General features: G+C 38.7%; 1 protein-coding gene across 5 annotated transcripts in view; it reads right to left on the bottom strand.

Annotated features, from left to right (window-relative positions):
- USP25 (ubiquitin specific peptidase 25) overlaps positions 1–16,497 on the bottom strand; it is a 131,074-nt gene extending 114,577 nt beyond the window's left edge. For 4 of the 5 annotated variants that reach the window (XM_047721900.1, XM_047721895.1, XM_047721884.1 and 1 more), the window contains exon 1: positions 16,033–16,497. In XM_047721900.1, coding sequence (XP_047577856.1) covers positions 16,033–16,077 — 45 coding nt within the window. In that variant the 5' untranslated portion in view covers positions 16,078–16,497. The remainder of the gene's footprint in view (positions 1–16,032) is intronic. The other variant, XM_047721907.1, reaches the window with a different exon arrangement.
- Positions 16,498–17,556: the final 1,059 nt, after the last annotated feature.

Raw genomic sequence — 17,556 nt, forward strand, 5'->3', positions numbered from 1 at the left:
TCACAACACATAGTAGTATCTCACCCTCTTGATTGTCCAGGCCCCAAGATATGTTCACAAGGCAAAGTACTCACGGGTTTTAATAAATAATATTTATCGGGCACTAACTTAAAAGTAAGCTGTAATTGTTACCTCTTATTTGCAGGAAGTATATTCCACTTTGCACTAAACCATACAACCTGTTTTTAAGTTCAACATTCTGCTTCAAAGACTCTGTAATAATTACATTTACAGAGCTTTAGCAAAAAATAAAAAGACAAAAATAAAGTGTGACCAAACATGGAGGTACATCTGTGAAGATTTTACAACAAAAAGGCTGAGAACACCACTCTAAGTCAATGGCTATCAACTGACTAACAGGGTCACAAAAGTAATGTAGATGACAGCAGCAGTAAAATCTACTTACAAAGCTTAATAATAATATCTTACAAGAATGTCCTGATACACATATATTAATGTCCTTGGTTGAAACTGCAAGTGCTTAAGTTAGCTTCTGTAAAACACTCCCATCTGTCAAGTTAACTTTGTTAATCTAAATTTAACTAATTTTCTAGCTTTGCTTACATCTAAGTTATTAGTTGATTTTTGGTTTTAGTGCATAAGAGCCATACAATAGAACATAATAAATTTATGCCTAGTTATATTTATGCAAACTTCAGTAAAGTGATAAAAAAAAAAAAAAATACTTCGAGAGTCCCAGAGACCTGTTTTCCTTTAAAAAGGCCCAAAGTCAAGAAAAAAAATTTTGTCATCAGGTGAAGTATCAATGGGGAGAAAGATATAAATAAAGCTGGTTTTCCGGAAGGAAAAAGTTAATTTGGCCACCTACTCAAGGTGTAAAATCAAATCCTAGTGGAATAAGACTTAAATACTAGGGTAAAACAAGAAAAACAGTAGAGGGCAATAAAAGAGATTATCTTTATAAAGTAGTAAATTGGGGGTCCGGGGGCACGCCTGGGTGGCTTAGTCCCTTAAGGGTCTTCCTTTGGCTCAGGTCATCTCAGGGTCTGGTTATCAAGTCCTGCATTGGACTCCAGCTCCCTGCTCAGCAACAAGTCTGCTTCTCCCTCTTCCTCTTCTTCTGTGATCTCTCACTCTCTCTCACTCTCAATGAATAAAATCATAAAAAAAAAAAACAACAAAAAAAACCAGGGTATGGAAGTTCAAGGCAACTAATTACAAATGAGACTAAATTAAAATAAACTTCTGTTCATGAAAGGGATCCATAAAGAGAGTAAAAAGACCTCCTGAAATGGGAAAAGATACAAGACACATTAAAAAAGTATTTAGACTATAACAGACTCCTTCAAATTAAAAAAGTAAAACCAACCCAAAGAAACAAATGTGAATTTCACAGAAAAAAAAAAAAAATTCTCAATGGTCCATAAAAATGAATAACTTACCAGCAATAGAACACTTCTGGTGTATCCAGAAGTATAAGCAAACTACAAGACAAAGGTTTATTTATTTCATATGAACCTTGACTCTTACATCTCAGAACACACAAAAAAGTAAACTCTACATAGATCAGACACCTCAATGTAAATGCTAATAAAACATTTTAAAAGAAAACACAGGAAAAAAAATTTATAAACTAAAGTTTAAGAAAATTAGGTCAGGGGCGCCTGGGTGGCTCAGTGGGTTAAGCTGCTGCCTTCGGCTCAGGTCATGATCTCAAGAGTCCTGGGATCGAGCCCTGCATCGGGCTCTCTGCTCAGCAGGGAGCCTGCTTCCTCCTCTCTCTCTGCCTGCCTCTCTGCCTGCTTGTGATCTCTCTGTCAAATAAATAAATAAAATCTTTAAAAAAAAAAAAAAAAGAAAATTAGGTCAAAGCACTACCTATGGAAGAAAAAAAATAGGACAATGAACATCAATGTTAAAATATTTAGACTTCAAAAAACTGGTAAGAAAATAAAAAGACAAGCTACATACACATAAAGAAAAAATATATACATATAATGAAAGAAACTTTCAGAATATATAAATTCCTACAATTCAACAGCAACATACAAATTATTTGTACATGATATAAACATGATCAGTAAGGAAAACATGGAGGCAGCGGGTTCCCAGTACTTCCCCACCACACCCCCAGGCCTGACTCCCTACCCTCCCACAGCCCCACTCCCTCTTCTCTATGGAGAGCCCCTTGAAATCCTAATGCAGCAGTAAGAGGAAGAACAAAGGTTCTGTAGGTCAGCCCCCTCCCTTTGTACATTAAACCCAGAGAGCTTTGAGCTCTACAGCAATTCTGGCAGTTCCCAGGGTAGAAGGTCCCTGATCACCGCAAGCACAGTCTAGAATGCACAGAAGGCATTCACTTCCATCAGAAAACTATAAACCCTGAGGCTAGAGTTTGCCTGAGCCAACCTCCAACTTCAAGATGGCCAAGAGTAAGCCAATGGCAACACCAAATAAAATCAATATGCACAGAGACCTAGGACCATACCTCCTCACACAGGACCCATGCCCTGAGGGGGTTACCCTGGTTCCCACAGCCCCAGAAATCTAGGCTTCCTACCAAGAGTTGAACCCAGCCATCTCCTACGCTGCCTTCATCTATCCAGCCAGAGCTGCAACAGGCTCCAGTGCAAGGTGCCCTTCTCCTAAAAAGTCACCAGCAAGAATGGAAACACATACCATCCATCTTCTGTTAGTTCTGCAGTCTTATCACTGAACTGAGGACCTGGTCCCACTAGGGAAGAAACCCAGAAGTTAGTTCTGAGAATCCATATGGTGTGACCAAAATAGGCAAAAGGAGTATCCACTGACCCCAGGAGGCCTGTGCAGAGAGCTGCTGCTTCTAAAAATTGAGCATCTTAAACCCGAGACACTGGACTGCTGCTAGTTTCCTTTAAATCTTCCTTAGCCCTGCTCTGCCCCACAGTCTAAGGCCTCATGCAAAGACTTCAAGGGCATTCTTGATGAGAAACCCAGACCAGCTCAGAGGCCTCAGTGGAGGATACAGCAAACCCCGCACCCCAACTGAAAGTTGTTTCTGTAGCTCTACCCCCAAAGAAAGCAGATATTTGATTTTGCATGTATTTTGGCATGAACCATAACATACACACCTGTGTATATGGGAGTGTACCACTGGTTCTCACATTAGTGTTACCACAGTAATGGACCTTTGCAGCTAATGCTTCTTCATTCCAGTCCCTCTCTCCACACTACTCCCCCACACCCAGCTTCACTGAGAACGTAGCTCTCAGCTCTCAGCCAATCCTGCCCTCAGGCCAAGTACAGTCACCTCTACCTCACCCACTTACAGGCTGAACAGCACCAACAAAAACCCAGCAAGCAGGAGCTGTTTCCTTTTCCAGCTCAAAACAGGCTCTTCTTTCTTGTTCTCTCATGGACCAAAAACAGTAAGAAAAGTCTTTCTGACCCAAGTGTTTACCTCTCCACAGTTCAGCCCACCCATCACTGGTCCTCCAAGTTCTTTCTAAATTTCCAAACCAACTACAATGTTAAAATATTTTATACCCTGTAGAACAAAAAATACATCATAAAGATTTCTCTTGTGTGTGTTATCAATTATCAAAGACATTAATTCAATGTTAGCTTGAGGCATGAAGAAAAGGATTTTCTATTTTTCTTAGAGTTATTTGAAAAGAGAGTTATTTGAAAGAGAGCGAGAGAGCACAAAGTGGGTAGTGGAGGGAGAGAGAGAGAGGGGAAGAAGACCCCCCACTGAATGGTAGCCTGACAGGGTGGTTGATCCTGAGATCATGACCTGAGGCAAAACCAAAAGTCACACACTTAGCCAACTGAGCCACCCAGGCACCCCTGAAAAGGGTTATCATTCTTCAGCAGTGAGCCTTTTTAACAGCTGTTTTTAAAAATAATAAAATGAAGGACAGATTGTGGAGTTTCATTTTGTTTTATGAGCCTATCAGTACTTGCTCCTAAAATGTTGTACCTCTAGCAACATCTTTAGCTTTTTTAGCTATTTTCAGGTGTGGAATAATTAACTAGCTACTATTATTGCTGATCCTGTAAGAATGTAAAACTGGATAAAACAGCTGACCTTCGAACAGTACAGGTTTGAACTGTGCAAGTCCATTTACAGGTGACTTTTTTTTATTAAATATACTACAGCACTGCAAATGTATTTCCTCTTCCTTTTGATTTTAATAACATTTTTCTTTTTTTTTTCAATATTTTACTTATTAATTTGAGGGAGAGAGACACAGACATAGCTACAGAGAGCATGAGTTGGGAGGAAAGGGAGAAGCAGACTTACCACTGAGCAGGAAGCCCAAGGCAAGGCTTGATCCCACGACCCTGGAGCATAACCTGAGCCAAAGGCAGACACTTAACTGACTGAGCCACCCAGACATCCTGACATTTTCTTTTCTCTAGGTTACTTTATTGTAAGAACCCAGTATATAGTGGTGCCTGGGTATGTCAGAGGTTAAGCATCTGCCTTTGGCTCAGGTCATGATTTTAGGGTCTTGGGATTGAGTCCTGCATCAGTCTCCCTCTCACTCCCCCTCTGTTCTCTCTTAATAAAATCTTCAAAAAAAAAAAAAGAATACAGTATGTAATACATATAAAATACAAAACACATATTAATTGACTATATCAGTAAGGCTTCCAGTCATTGTAGACCATTAGTAGTTAAAGAGTGGGAGAGTCAAAAGGTATACACAGATTTCTGACTACATGGCAGGGGGTGGGGGGAGTTAGTGCCCCACCCCTCATATTGTTCAAGGATCAATTGTATATGAGAAGCAATATTTAAAAATCCTCCAAAAATGGCCAATAAGCACATGAAAAAATGTTTAAAACCACAAGTCATTAAAGAAATATAAATTAATACCACAATGAGGTACCACTACATACATACTAAAATGGCTAAAACATAAAAGTTAACTATACCAAGTGCTGACAAAGAAGTAGACCAACTTTAACTCTCATACATTGCTGATGATAATGTACAACACTACAACCACTTAGAATAACCATGTAGCAATCTTTTATAACAATTTTACTCCTCTGTATTTGAACAAGAGAAATGCAAATATGTCTCCTCAAAGAGGTACTTAAAAATGTACATGTAACAAATCACTTATAAGGGCCAAGAACTGGAAACAATCTAAAAGCCCACCAAAAGAAACATGTTTACATGGTTTGTAATATTCATATAATGAATTATCATTCAGCACTAAAAAGGAACTACTAACATATGAATAATGTGGCTCAATCTCAAAAGCATTTTGCTGAGAAAAAAAATGCCAAATGCAAAAAAAAAAAAAAAAGGAATTTTAAGATTCCATTTATGTGAAGACCTAAGAAAACCAACACTGGCCTGTAGTAATAGAAATCAGATCAATGCTCACCTGGAATAGGAGTGTGGAGATACTAAATAGAAAGGGTGACACACGTATATCTTTTGGAGTTGCCAAAATTTGTCTAATTATATACTTTAAATGGGTGTCTGGGGCACCTGGGTGGCTCAGTCATTAAGCGTCTGCCCTTGGCTTAGGTCAAGATCTCAAGAGTTCTGGATTCAAGCCCCATGCCAGTCTCCCTGCTAAGCGAGGAGCCTGTCTCTTCCTCTCCTCCCCAAACATGCTCTCTGTCACCACTTTTGTCTCTCTCTCTCTCAAATAAATAAATAAAATCTTGAAAAAAAAAAGGGGGGGGACGGTTTTATTTTGGTTTTTGTAAACCATATTAACTTGGAAAGGTCAAGATAGCAACTAGCAGGATGTGGAAGGAAGGGACAGGTTGAGTGAGGCACAAAGGAAATGGATAGAATAAAAAGATGTTCTGTTTTATGTCTAGGGTGATACAAAGGGTAATAAGTTATTATATTTATTTTAGGTATACAGAAACTTGCATATGCTTTGGTGCACGCACAAACACACACACACACACAAACCTTTCAGAAACAATTAATACACACATACACACACATACACACACACACTCCAAAAAGAAGGGAAAGAGGAAGACTACAATCCTAGTATGTACAATTGTTTCCCAACTCCTTAATGTATCAGTCAATTAACAGAAAGACTAAATCTGCCCTACTGAGTTTGGGGGTGGGGGGCAAGTGTCCCACCTATGTACCTGAAGCTTTGGATTTCCATCCAGATGTTGCCCTGAAAGCCAAGGCAGAAGGCATTTCCCTTACAAAAGGAAAGCATCAGTGAACTGACGGGGAGAAACACCTGAAATAGAAGAAAGTCTGTATGTTCGGAGTCTGCTCCACCGTTAAATTGGGCATACTGTAATAATTCAACCCCTGGAGGTACCCCACAGCCAATTTACGCAAGTGCTGAAGCATTCTCATCACTAAGAATATTAATTAATTTCAACTAGTGGTCCTCAAACTTTAAGTACAGAAGAACCATTTGGGATTCCCATTAAGAATGCCCTAGTCCAACCTTGGGCTTGAAATAGTAAGTCGGGGTGAGGCACAGAATTCTACAGTTTTAGCAAGCTCCACAGGAATTAAATAGTCTACAAACCACACTGTAAGAAACTCTGATCTAAACCTATACCAAAAGGCTAAAAAGATAAGGAAAATATTGCTGGACACTTTTAAATATTAAGACCAGGTAATTTTTAAAAAGCACAGATTGTGCTAAACAGTTAACTGAAGGAAGAAAAGGAGAAAACTTTCAAAAATTACCCGTCATGTGTATAAAATAAGATATCCCGACAAGGAGAATATTCTTGAAAATTAGGACAAGTTTGCCAAAACAAACCCAAGTGGTCATTTTATAAGTTCAACTTTCACTTCATCTACTTAGCCACATTGCATAGTGACATTCCAAAATGGTTTTTACAAGCCAAATTTGGTCTTTCATATATTATATACATTAATGATTATTTTAAGTTGTGATACCATACTCACCATGTCTGATTTTATAGGAGGTAGGATGACAGAAAAGTAACTGACAAACCATCTCCCCACCCACTCCGGGTGCCTGGAGTGTAACTTTCATGAGTCATGAGGAAAACGTACATGCACGTCAAAACTTAAAATTTTACAATATTCTTCAGTTCTTTAGAAACAGAACCCTTTTTATAACATGTAAGCTCATACAACTAACACATGTAAATACTTTAAAAATCCATTAGGTACCAAAGTAGGGAACTGTCCTTTAAAATCAGTAATAAGATAATATCCATTACCATCACTTCTAATCAACTTTTATTAGGGATCTTACCTAGTACAATAAGAAAAAAATAAAGTTACATACATAAAAATTAGAAATAAAACTGTCATAATTTATTCATGATATAATCTTTTACAAAGAAAATCCAAAATCACCTCTGGAAAAGTATTAAAATAGAAAAGTTCAGCAAGATGGCTAGATACAAGATCAATATACAAAAGCCAGTTGCATGTGTATACACCAGTAACAAATAACAAATATTTTAAAGCACCATATAATTATTATCAAAAATTACTATCTAGAATAAATGATGTTAAGTTAACATTATAAAATGAAGAAATATTAAAGAAGACATAAATAAAAGAAGTATACTCTGTTCATGGATAGAAAGACCCAATACCATAAATATGTTAATGATCCCAAACTGGTCTATGCAATCACTTGAATTAATAAAAACCCAAACAAGCATTTTTCAGAGGACTTGATAAGATTATTCTAAGATTGGTAAGATTATTCTATTCATTTCTAAGGAAAATAAAGTGTAATGACACTTTGAAGAAAAGCAAACCTACTTTTCCAGTACTACAGATTATTATATGAAGCTATAGCAATAAAGACAGGATGGTATTCACAAATGAAGGATGAAACAAAAGACAACTCAAGGAAAAAAAAAAAAGCACCATGTAGAGCTTTTGTATATGATAAAAATGGCTTGTCAGTTCAGTAGGGGAGAGCATTAACTTTTCAATGAGGTAAAATTAATAACAACAAAACAAAAAATCATATATAATGAAAATTAAATTGGATCCTCACCTCATACCTGTTATAAAAAGCAAATGAAGATGGAATAAGGTTTAAATGTTCTAAACATAACTTTAAAACTCTCAGTAGAAGAGAAACATGAATATCTTTTAGCTATCAAGGTAGAAAAAAGTTTCGAAAGTCAAAACAATGAAAATTAAAAATATGTATCTTCAAGAATTCATAGAGCTGCAATAAAAAGGAAATTAAAGGGAAGACAAACATAGGATTCAAGATGATTACAATCGCAAATCAAAATAGAGGGATGGAAATGAAAATGAGACTATTTGGTTAGATATAGGTTACTTTCAAAGTTACAGCTTTTGTTTTAAGTAGGATTCATGTGTTTGTTATTAAAAAGTAAAATTCATGAGTATTACTAAAAGTTAATAAGTGGGTGCCTGGGTGGCTCAGTGGGTTAAGCCTCTGCCTTCGGCTCAGGTCATGATCTCAGGGTCCTGGGATGGAGCCCCGCATCGGGCTCTCTGCTCAGTGGAGAGCCTGCTTCCCCCTCTCTCTCTCTGCCTGCCTCTCTGCCTATTGTGACCTCTCTCTCTCTCTGTCAAATAAATAAATAAAATCTTTTTTTTTTTAAAAGTTAACAAGTAACTTCATAAATAAATGAAACATTTGCATAGACAACTAATCATAAGTCAATATTTATAATTAATTCAACTCTGCTTATTTCACAACTAAAATGCAGATTATTAAAACAAGCCCTCAAAAAAGTATATGACCGGGCACCTGGGAGGCTCAGTGGGTTAAGCCTCTGCCTTAGGCTCAGGTCATGGTCTCAGGGTCCTGGGATCTAGCCCTGCATCAGGCTCTCTGCTCAGCAGGAAAGCCTGCTTCTCTTCCTCTCTCTGCCTGCCTCTCTGCCTACTTGTGATCTCTCTCTGTCAAATAAATAAGTAAAATCTTAAAAAAAATAAAAATAAAAAAGCAAATGACCACCTATGGAAGTAGTACATTCACAACTGGCAGTACAAGAATAATAATTTGTACAATCAAACTAAAAATTTACCTCAACATACAGGACAAAAAAAGGAGAAAAAGAAATTACAAAATAAAATTTGTAGGAAGTAAGAGAGATGAATGGTATCTAATATTCAAATAATGTCATTATGGAAGGAGGGCATGGGATAAGGAATAGAGTAGAAACAATAATTTTAAAATATACAGCTTTTTCCTGAGAAGAACATGAAAGTTTTCAGACCAAAAATCCTAGGAAGAACTGTTAAGAACATACACACACACACACACACACACACACACACACAACCACACAGTTTCTGGATTCTAAAACCAAAGAGGAAATCTTACAAGCTTACACAAAGAGTTAACTTATCTACAAAAAAGAAGTAGAATAACATCAAACAGCATTAAGTCTGCCAGAAAAACATAGTTAAAATTAAATACCTAATTAAAAAAAATAATTGGCTACTAATGTGTTTATAACACAAGTAATATTTTTTTTAATTTTTTTATTTTTTCAGCATAACAGTATTCATTATTTTTGCACCACACCCAGTGCTCCATGCAATCCGTGCCCTCTACAATACCCACCACCCGGTGCCCCCAACCTCCCACCCCCGACCCCTTCAAAATTCTCAGATCGTTTTTCAGAGTCCATAGTCTCTCATGGTTCACCTCCCCTACCAATTTCCCTCAACTCCCTTCTCCTCTCCATCTCCCCTTGTCCTCCATGCTATTTGTTATGCTCCACAAATAAGTGAAACCATATGATAATTGACTCTCTCTGCTACAAGTAATATTTTTGACGTAAGGTGCATCTTAAGAAATTTAAAATGCCATCATTTAGAATATAATTCCATATTAACCCAATAAAATCAGGAATGTTGTAAATTAAAAATATGCTAAAAAGTCTTTCTTATTGGGGACAGATAGAAAGCGAGAAAACTGTTCGTTCTGACACAATCAGAAAAATGTTTAGATATATATTTGTTTATAAGTAAGAGTAGAAAGGAGAAAGATGTGTTAATCATAGAAGATACAAAGAGGCAAGGGTGGGGGAGGTGATACATGAAACTTCATCAATCCATCAAAACTGAGTGGGCAAAAACAAAACTAATAAATGGAAACTCAGATGACAAAAGAGTATTTTTATCAGTCACCACCATATACAAAAATGATGAAATTCTACTAAAAGACTAACAAAAGCACGCAAGTTTAGATTAGATCCATTAGAAATAAGAAGAATTTGATGAGACTTCGTTAAAATTTCACCAAAATCTCTCAGAATTTGACACAAGAAAAAAACCATGAAATATTCAAATCACAGTTTATTTAATATATAAATACAGAACTCTAACTTTCAAATACACATCCTTTTCATATGCTCATTGAAACCTCACATAGTCATAAGAAAATCCTAATTTCTAAAACTGTCAGAAATCATGTTTTCTAAACAGTACACTGAAACTATAAATCAAGAATTTAAAAAAAGGAACATCTTAGGAAGTATACCAGAAAAGAAAAAATCTCTTAAATGTTTAAAGAAAAATGAAGTCAAATCCCAAACAAAATCAGATGAAAACCCACAGCCCAAAATACTTATTATTAATATACGACTAGAAACTCAATGTTGAATTCACATATAAAAAGAGCAACAATAACTACCCCCCAAAAAAGCAGAAAGGTAGAAATACTATATACAAAAGTAAAAATTAATAAATTCAAAGATACACAGAAATTATAAAGGAAACAAAGAATTGGATTAGGGAAATACCAGTAAAATAGATCAACAACCTGGCAAACATTACTGAGAACAAAACAAAGCAATCAGGAATAATAACAGAATCTATCTACATAGATTTAAGAGAAAACATCAGATAGGAAGATAGATATAGATATATAGATATATGCACACTTACATACATATACATCTAAATGAAATCAAATCTAAATCTATAAGCATTTTTAAAATTGACTCTGGAAGAGGTAGAAAACCTAAAAGGTTAATTGTCAAAATGTGGAAAGCTTGTCTAAAACTTGCTCTAGAGAGTCAATTATCATATGGTTTCACTTATTTGTGGAGCATAACAAATAGCATGGAGGACAAGGGGAGATGGAGAGGAGAAGGGAGTTGAGGGAAATTGGAAGGGGAGGTGAACCATGAGAGACTATGGACTCTGAAAAACGATCTGAGAATTTTGAAGGGGTGGGGGGTGGGAGGTTGGGGGCACCAGGTGGTGGGTATTGTAGAGGGCACGGATTGCATGGAGCACTGGGTGTGGTGCAAAAATAATGAATACTGTTATGCTGAAAAAATAAAAAAATTAAAAAAAAAAAAAAAACTTGCTCTAGATACATGGTCAGCCTACTATAGTCATCTTCACCAAATCTTCACAGTAGTTAAGTACTGAGGTTAGATGATAAAACATGTCTAAATACCACCAATTTTGAATGATTTAACCTAATCCTAAACTAAACAATTCCAAAAACAAAGGAAAACCTAAAGAGTTTTCTATTGATTTTATGAGCTAACATTACCTTGATAGCCCATATGTACAAAAGCAAACTCCATAACCAATCTCATTTAAGAATACAGATACTAAATTCCAGATTAAAATTTAGTATACTGATTTTGGAGGCATCATGACTACATGAGATTTTACCAGAAAGCAATATAGCATAGCGTAATGGTTAAGAGCCCGTGAGTCTCATAACCCTGAGTTTAAATTCCACCCCCAACACATACCATCAATGAAATGTTCCTTTAGTTCTTCTCTAATACCGTTTCCTCAACCACAACGTGTAGGGGGAAGGGGGAAAAAAAAACAGTGTTCACCTAATAATAATGTGTTTGGGAAGATTAAATGAATAAAAAGTTTCAAAGAATCTAAGCACAATTCTTTAACATAGGTATATATAACATATTCCATATATGTTATCTATAACAATTTTTGTGTCTATTTTTGACACACAAATTATCACACTGGTCACTGAAAAAAGGAAGAAGAAAAAGGCATTTGATCATGATAATGAATTCACATCTAAATCTGACTTCAAAACATTAACATTATAAGGAAATCTCCAAATCAAAATGAAAGAATACATAACAGAAACTAACACTAATCCTAGCAGTATTCTGTAATCTTAGCGAAAGCAATAAAAAAATGAAAAAAGAAGTATGACTATTAACAAGGAATAAGTCAGAGTGATAAGTACTCGCAAATGACATGAGCTATAGATATAGAATATTAAAGAAAGTCAACAGAATATTTATTAAAACTGATGAGACTTCATTAAGGCAGCTGGATACAATGTTAGTTTACAAACCAAAATTAGGTGAGCAAGAGAAGGAACCAGGGAATGAGCAGCTGGATCCCTGTCTCTTGCCCATACCAAGTCTTATGCTAATAACAACATAATCACTATTTAGTACCAAAGAATATCCCTTTTAAGTAATGTTTACAGTGATTTACATAACTTTCACTGTCCTTTGAAATGCTATACTGTATTTTTACAACTTTAAATGATACCTAAATTAGAAAATACTATATAATTTAACTAAAAAATTTACCTTGTATCCAGCTTGCATTGTTTTCCAAGTTTTGCTTTAACTCTTAAATTGGCTGAGCTGTGACATCCTTGCCACTATACCCTGCCCCACCATAATTAAGTGAAAGTTGACCACTGATTGATAAAATTCCTTCTGCCTCATCCTCTAGTATTTCTTTTTTGCCCTCCCTGTCCAGAAATGAATGCATGGTTAGCTCCACTAAACACTCAGATCTAAAAGAATTGCTCATGCCTAATCATACTAACTTTAAGGCTTTAGGGAAGATTCAGAGGCAATTAATGATTTGTCCAAGGTCATAGAAAGGTGATTTAGACCCAACCCACACCCTACAGTCTTTTCACTACACAGCCTATATTCCAACAGTAGTCCAAAGTTTCTCAATAATTTAATCTTGAGATTCAGTTTGGAAACTAAAACAATTACTGCACTTACATTCCTTTTAGAAAACATTCACTCATTATTTCACTCACCAAGTATTTACTGAAACCTACTATGTGCAAGAAACCATTCTTAAAAAAGAAAGAAAGAAACCATTCCAAGCTCAAGGGTGAAACAAAATAGGCAAAATAGGTGCCTTTATGAATCTTATATTTTATTCAAATCAAAAGGATGCATTTAATGCACACAGCACCCAACTCACTTCCCTCTATAAATCAGTTTGGTCCCTGGGAGGAAGCCTCCACCACAGCCCTAAGGAATCCTCATTTGGGACCTGAAGCTATGTATGTATCAAAGTTTTGAGATCTAAGGATGGTACACTTAGGTAAAATATCAAGCACTTAGGTAAAATATCAAGTTGAAGATACCTGTTCAAGACCAAAATTATGAATAGGATTTAACCAACTCTACCTAATCTATAACACTTAAACCTCAGAAGAGCAGCTTTCTGCAGTTTTACTACATCTTTTCACTTCCTACCATGGCCAAACTCCAGCAATCAAGCGAAGAACACATCAGAGGAAAAGACAGCCAGCCTCTTGCCTTGTACTGTGACAAGCTCCTTTGCAGGTGAACAAAAGACTTATGAAAGCTTTGTGCTGTGCTACTTTAATATATATATATATATATATATATACACACACACACACACACATATATATGCATATATGTATATATATGAATGAAACTAATCATCCTTCTGGAAGAAAAAAAAATCTTGAAAATATTAAAAACTGTTCCAACCACCGGAATAGAACTACATACATAAAACGAATATGCATGTGCATTCACATACGTAATTTAAGGAGAGCAGAAAATAGGCTAAAATTTTGGTTATGCAATATGCACCAGACACTTTTTGTTTCCTGATAATTCATAAAGTTTCTAAGGGAAAACAAAGAGTTTCACTTTTGTTTCTTCTAAAGTATGAAGGTCACTTCCTAGTTACTAGCTTGTAGTCCCCTACTTAGTTACTAATCTGGTGAATTTAAATCTATCAATTTATTTGTAGTGGATGGTTTAAAGTACATATACCCATTAAGTATTTTTAAATAGTTCAAGTATGAGTAACAAAGTAATAGTATATTAATGCAAAAAGCAAACACACACATTGTTTCTTTTCAAAAAAACCCATAAATACCATTACGGAAGTATAAAAATAAATGCATAATATTGCTCTAAAAAAATTTCCCAATACCTCTAAAATGATCTGACACACACACTAACAACAGAATCATAATGGTATTACTCTGGATTAACAACTATTCCCTTTGTGTAAGGAGGGGGCTCATAAAACTAGGAAACTGGATTTAATGGCCAAGATCATTTTCAGTAATTTGATTCTAGACCCTACAATTTTATGCACAAACCTCTGAACCAGGCAGATCCTCATTATCTGATTCAATGCTAAAGAAGTTACTTTGGTCAAAATCAACTTAAAAAAAAAAAAACAGTAACAACGTACAAACTTCTTGCCATTGTTCAAAGTTAAAAGATGTGAAAAACAGGAGCCGCATTTCTCACTTTCAATCAGGCTTTAATATTCAACACTCAAGAGAACTATAAACAAAAATGATACCAAATCTATTAAGTACTGCTTAGCATACATATGAACACAAGATCCTGCTCCAGGTATTATTAACACTTTATCACATACTTAACATCAAAAACTAAAGTTTAAGGTATTCAAAACAGAATAGGAGGATTAGGAGATAAACTGTTCTAAACGCCCACTATTAAATCGAGAATTATTGCACCGTAAATAAATTGCAGTCTGCACCAATCTAATGAATTTTACCAGTAACAGTTAACTTACACAAGAGTTCCAAAGACAACTTTCCCAAAGTGCCTAAAATAACAATACACTATCCTTGCGTTCCAAAATTCTTGAGCATCTTCAATTACCTCAAGCACTATCAGAATTCTAAAAATAATCTCAAAGCAAAAACTTAGCGGACAGTGAGTGTATATAGATAGTCCACTTTAGGACAGGAGGCCTTATACTAAAATCAAGCACAGGTAGGAGGATACAAACTACGCCAAAACTACAACAGGGTGGGGCATTCATTACTCAGCCAGATAAGCCAAACACAGCTTTGATAGCCGCTTACAGTGAACCCTAGTTACCCCCCCCCAAATTCCGACGCGACTAAAACAATGTTTTCCTTTTGCCCAAAATGCTTTTCACAAAATGACCAAAAAAAAAAAAAAAAAGTCAGAGCCAACAACTCCTCAGGATATGGTGCAAGCCATGATAGTGCACTTGAGATTCTGAAAACAAAATCTCAAATAAAAGAAACACTCTCACGATTCAATATAAAAGACCTGAAGCTTCACATAGATTTTACTTATTATTATTATTATTATTATCATTATTATTTTTTACTTAACTGAGTGACCATTTGAATACGTGACTGAGGCAAGAGTAAAGGGTGAAGAATGTGAATAAGGTCAAACTTAGGGGACAAAAGATTCCTGGAATAAACACGGCCAGAAAGGTTTTCTTTCTTAGGATCAGTTTCTATACTCAGAGAGAAGGAAAAGGAAACCGAGAAAGGGAAAAGAACAAACCAAATTCTCTACTTCTACACAGAGTCCACCTGGTAAATGAACCTGCCCCACCAGGCAGGATTCTCATGGAGACCCCCTCTTGCAAAATAGCAGGCCTGCCATGCTCCCATCTTCGAAACACAAATTGTGTGCAGAAAGGATGACAACTGGCTACTCTTTAAAAAGGGGGGGTTTGGGGTGGGGGAGCAAGTGAATAAAGTTTAATTCCGAAGCCCCATAGAGGAGTGTAGGAATGCGAGGGTCGCTCCCAATACAGAGCCCGCACCTTCTGCTACAGGTAAACAATCGGAAGTGGACAAGAAGGAAGTGGACTGAAACCCACTAACTAGACCCCACTCCCCACACGCAGCCTGGCAGTGGGCGCGACGCCCCCAAAGGCGGCGCGCAGGGGCGGCGGACGGCGGGGGAGCAAGCCCGGGGCAGCCGAGGCCCGAGTGGCGGTGGGGGAAAGGCCCGGGAGCACCCGGCCGGGGAGGATCAGAACAGCACGTCGGAAGGAGGAGCGGGGCCCGGCCGCGCCGGTTCCCGGGCTCGCCTCACCTTCTGCGCCGCGCTCTGCTGCAGCACGTTCTGCTCCACGGTCATGGCCCCCGCGGCGCCGGCGGCGAGACAGGCGGCTGTGTGCGGCTCCTCGCGCCTCCGCCGGCCCTGGCAGCCGCGCTCCGCCAAGCTCCAGGGAGCGGCGCGGACCGCCGGGGAGTACAGCGCCCCCGCCAGCCAGGCGCGAAGGCGATGGCGGCCGGCGTGCGCGGGCACCGCTGGCTGGCGGCGAGGCGCGGACAGCGAGGGCCACGGCGGCGGCCCCACGACTTCACACGGCCCGCCTCAGAGCGGCTTGTCCGCCGCGGCCGGGGCCATGAGCGGGCGGCGGACGCTGGGGCGCGGGAGGGCGCGAGCAAGCCGGGCCGCGTCACGCGCGCGCGCTCCTTCGCAGGCAGCTCGCGGGCCACTGCGGGGAAGGGAGAGGGAACGGAGGGAGCGGCGGGCCGGAATGGCGCTCTTCTCCTCCCTCCCCGACTCCTCCTCCCCTCCCCTCCCCCAACCGCCGTCACCTCCCCCGCCCCGCAGCTCCTCCCCCGCTGAGCCCCGCCCGCCGGCTGCCCTAACCCTATATTGTGACCCGCGGGGCGGCGGGGCGGGGCGGGGCGGGGCCGGGCCGCCTTGGAGCCCCTCCCCCAATCCCCTGCCCCGCCCCTCCCTGCGCGGGCCCGGCGTTCCCGGGGTGGGGCGAGGGCGCGCCCCGCGAGCCTCGCCTAGGAGCCGCCCCTGCGGCAGGTTGCGCGTAGCCTGCCCTTGGTTCTACGAAGCTCCAAGCTGAGGCCGAAGGGCAGCGTTCTCTCTCTGCCCAGGACTTGCCGATCGCCAGCTTTCCGAACTCCTCCAAGACATAACCTTTCCCCTTGGGCCTGGTAACGTCCCAAAACCGTCCTGGGTCCCGAACCCCGGCTCCTTTCTATGTCTCCGGTCCTCTCCCCTCGCCTTTCTAGGAATTTCACAAGGAGTTAACTTGCTCGAAGGGAGAAGTCAAGTAGGATTTAAGCAAAGGGCTGTCAGAAGTCCTTATGCTGGAATGTACTTTTCTCCTTAACTAATCATTACATAAATGGATATTGACATTCTCCGTCTACTTCATTCATGCAAACATGTGCCTGTCGCTGCGAGGCTCTGGAGAAATAAGGTTTATTTCCCGAAGATTTGATAAAAATGAAATATGGTGAATACAACAGACAACAAAAGTATCACTGCCCAGATGGTACGTAATTCTAATGTACCAGTTGCCAAATAATTAGCCATTAACCTTCCGGCATGGAATACTTGACCGTATATGGAATTGTAAGAAAAACTTAACACCGAGAAAGCGATCCCTGCCCTCAAAAAAATCTTGAGCTTCACCAGCTAATCTGGGCATAGGAGGTGAAGGTGTGGCAGTGGGGGGCAGAATAATTAATGCATATTGTCACAAATGCAGTACACACGTTTGCAAATCAGGTATAATTTTGAATCTGATGGCAAGAAAAGCAAGCTTAGTAAGTGATCATTGAAATATTATCTGGTTTTATATAA

The sequence above is a fragment of the Lutra lutra genome, chromosome 1 (assembly GCF_902655055.1).
Source record: "Lutra lutra chromosome 1, mLutLut1.2, whole genome shotgun sequence".
Lineage (NCBI taxonomy): Eukaryota > Metazoa > Chordata > Mammalia > Carnivora > Mustelidae > Lutra > Lutra lutra.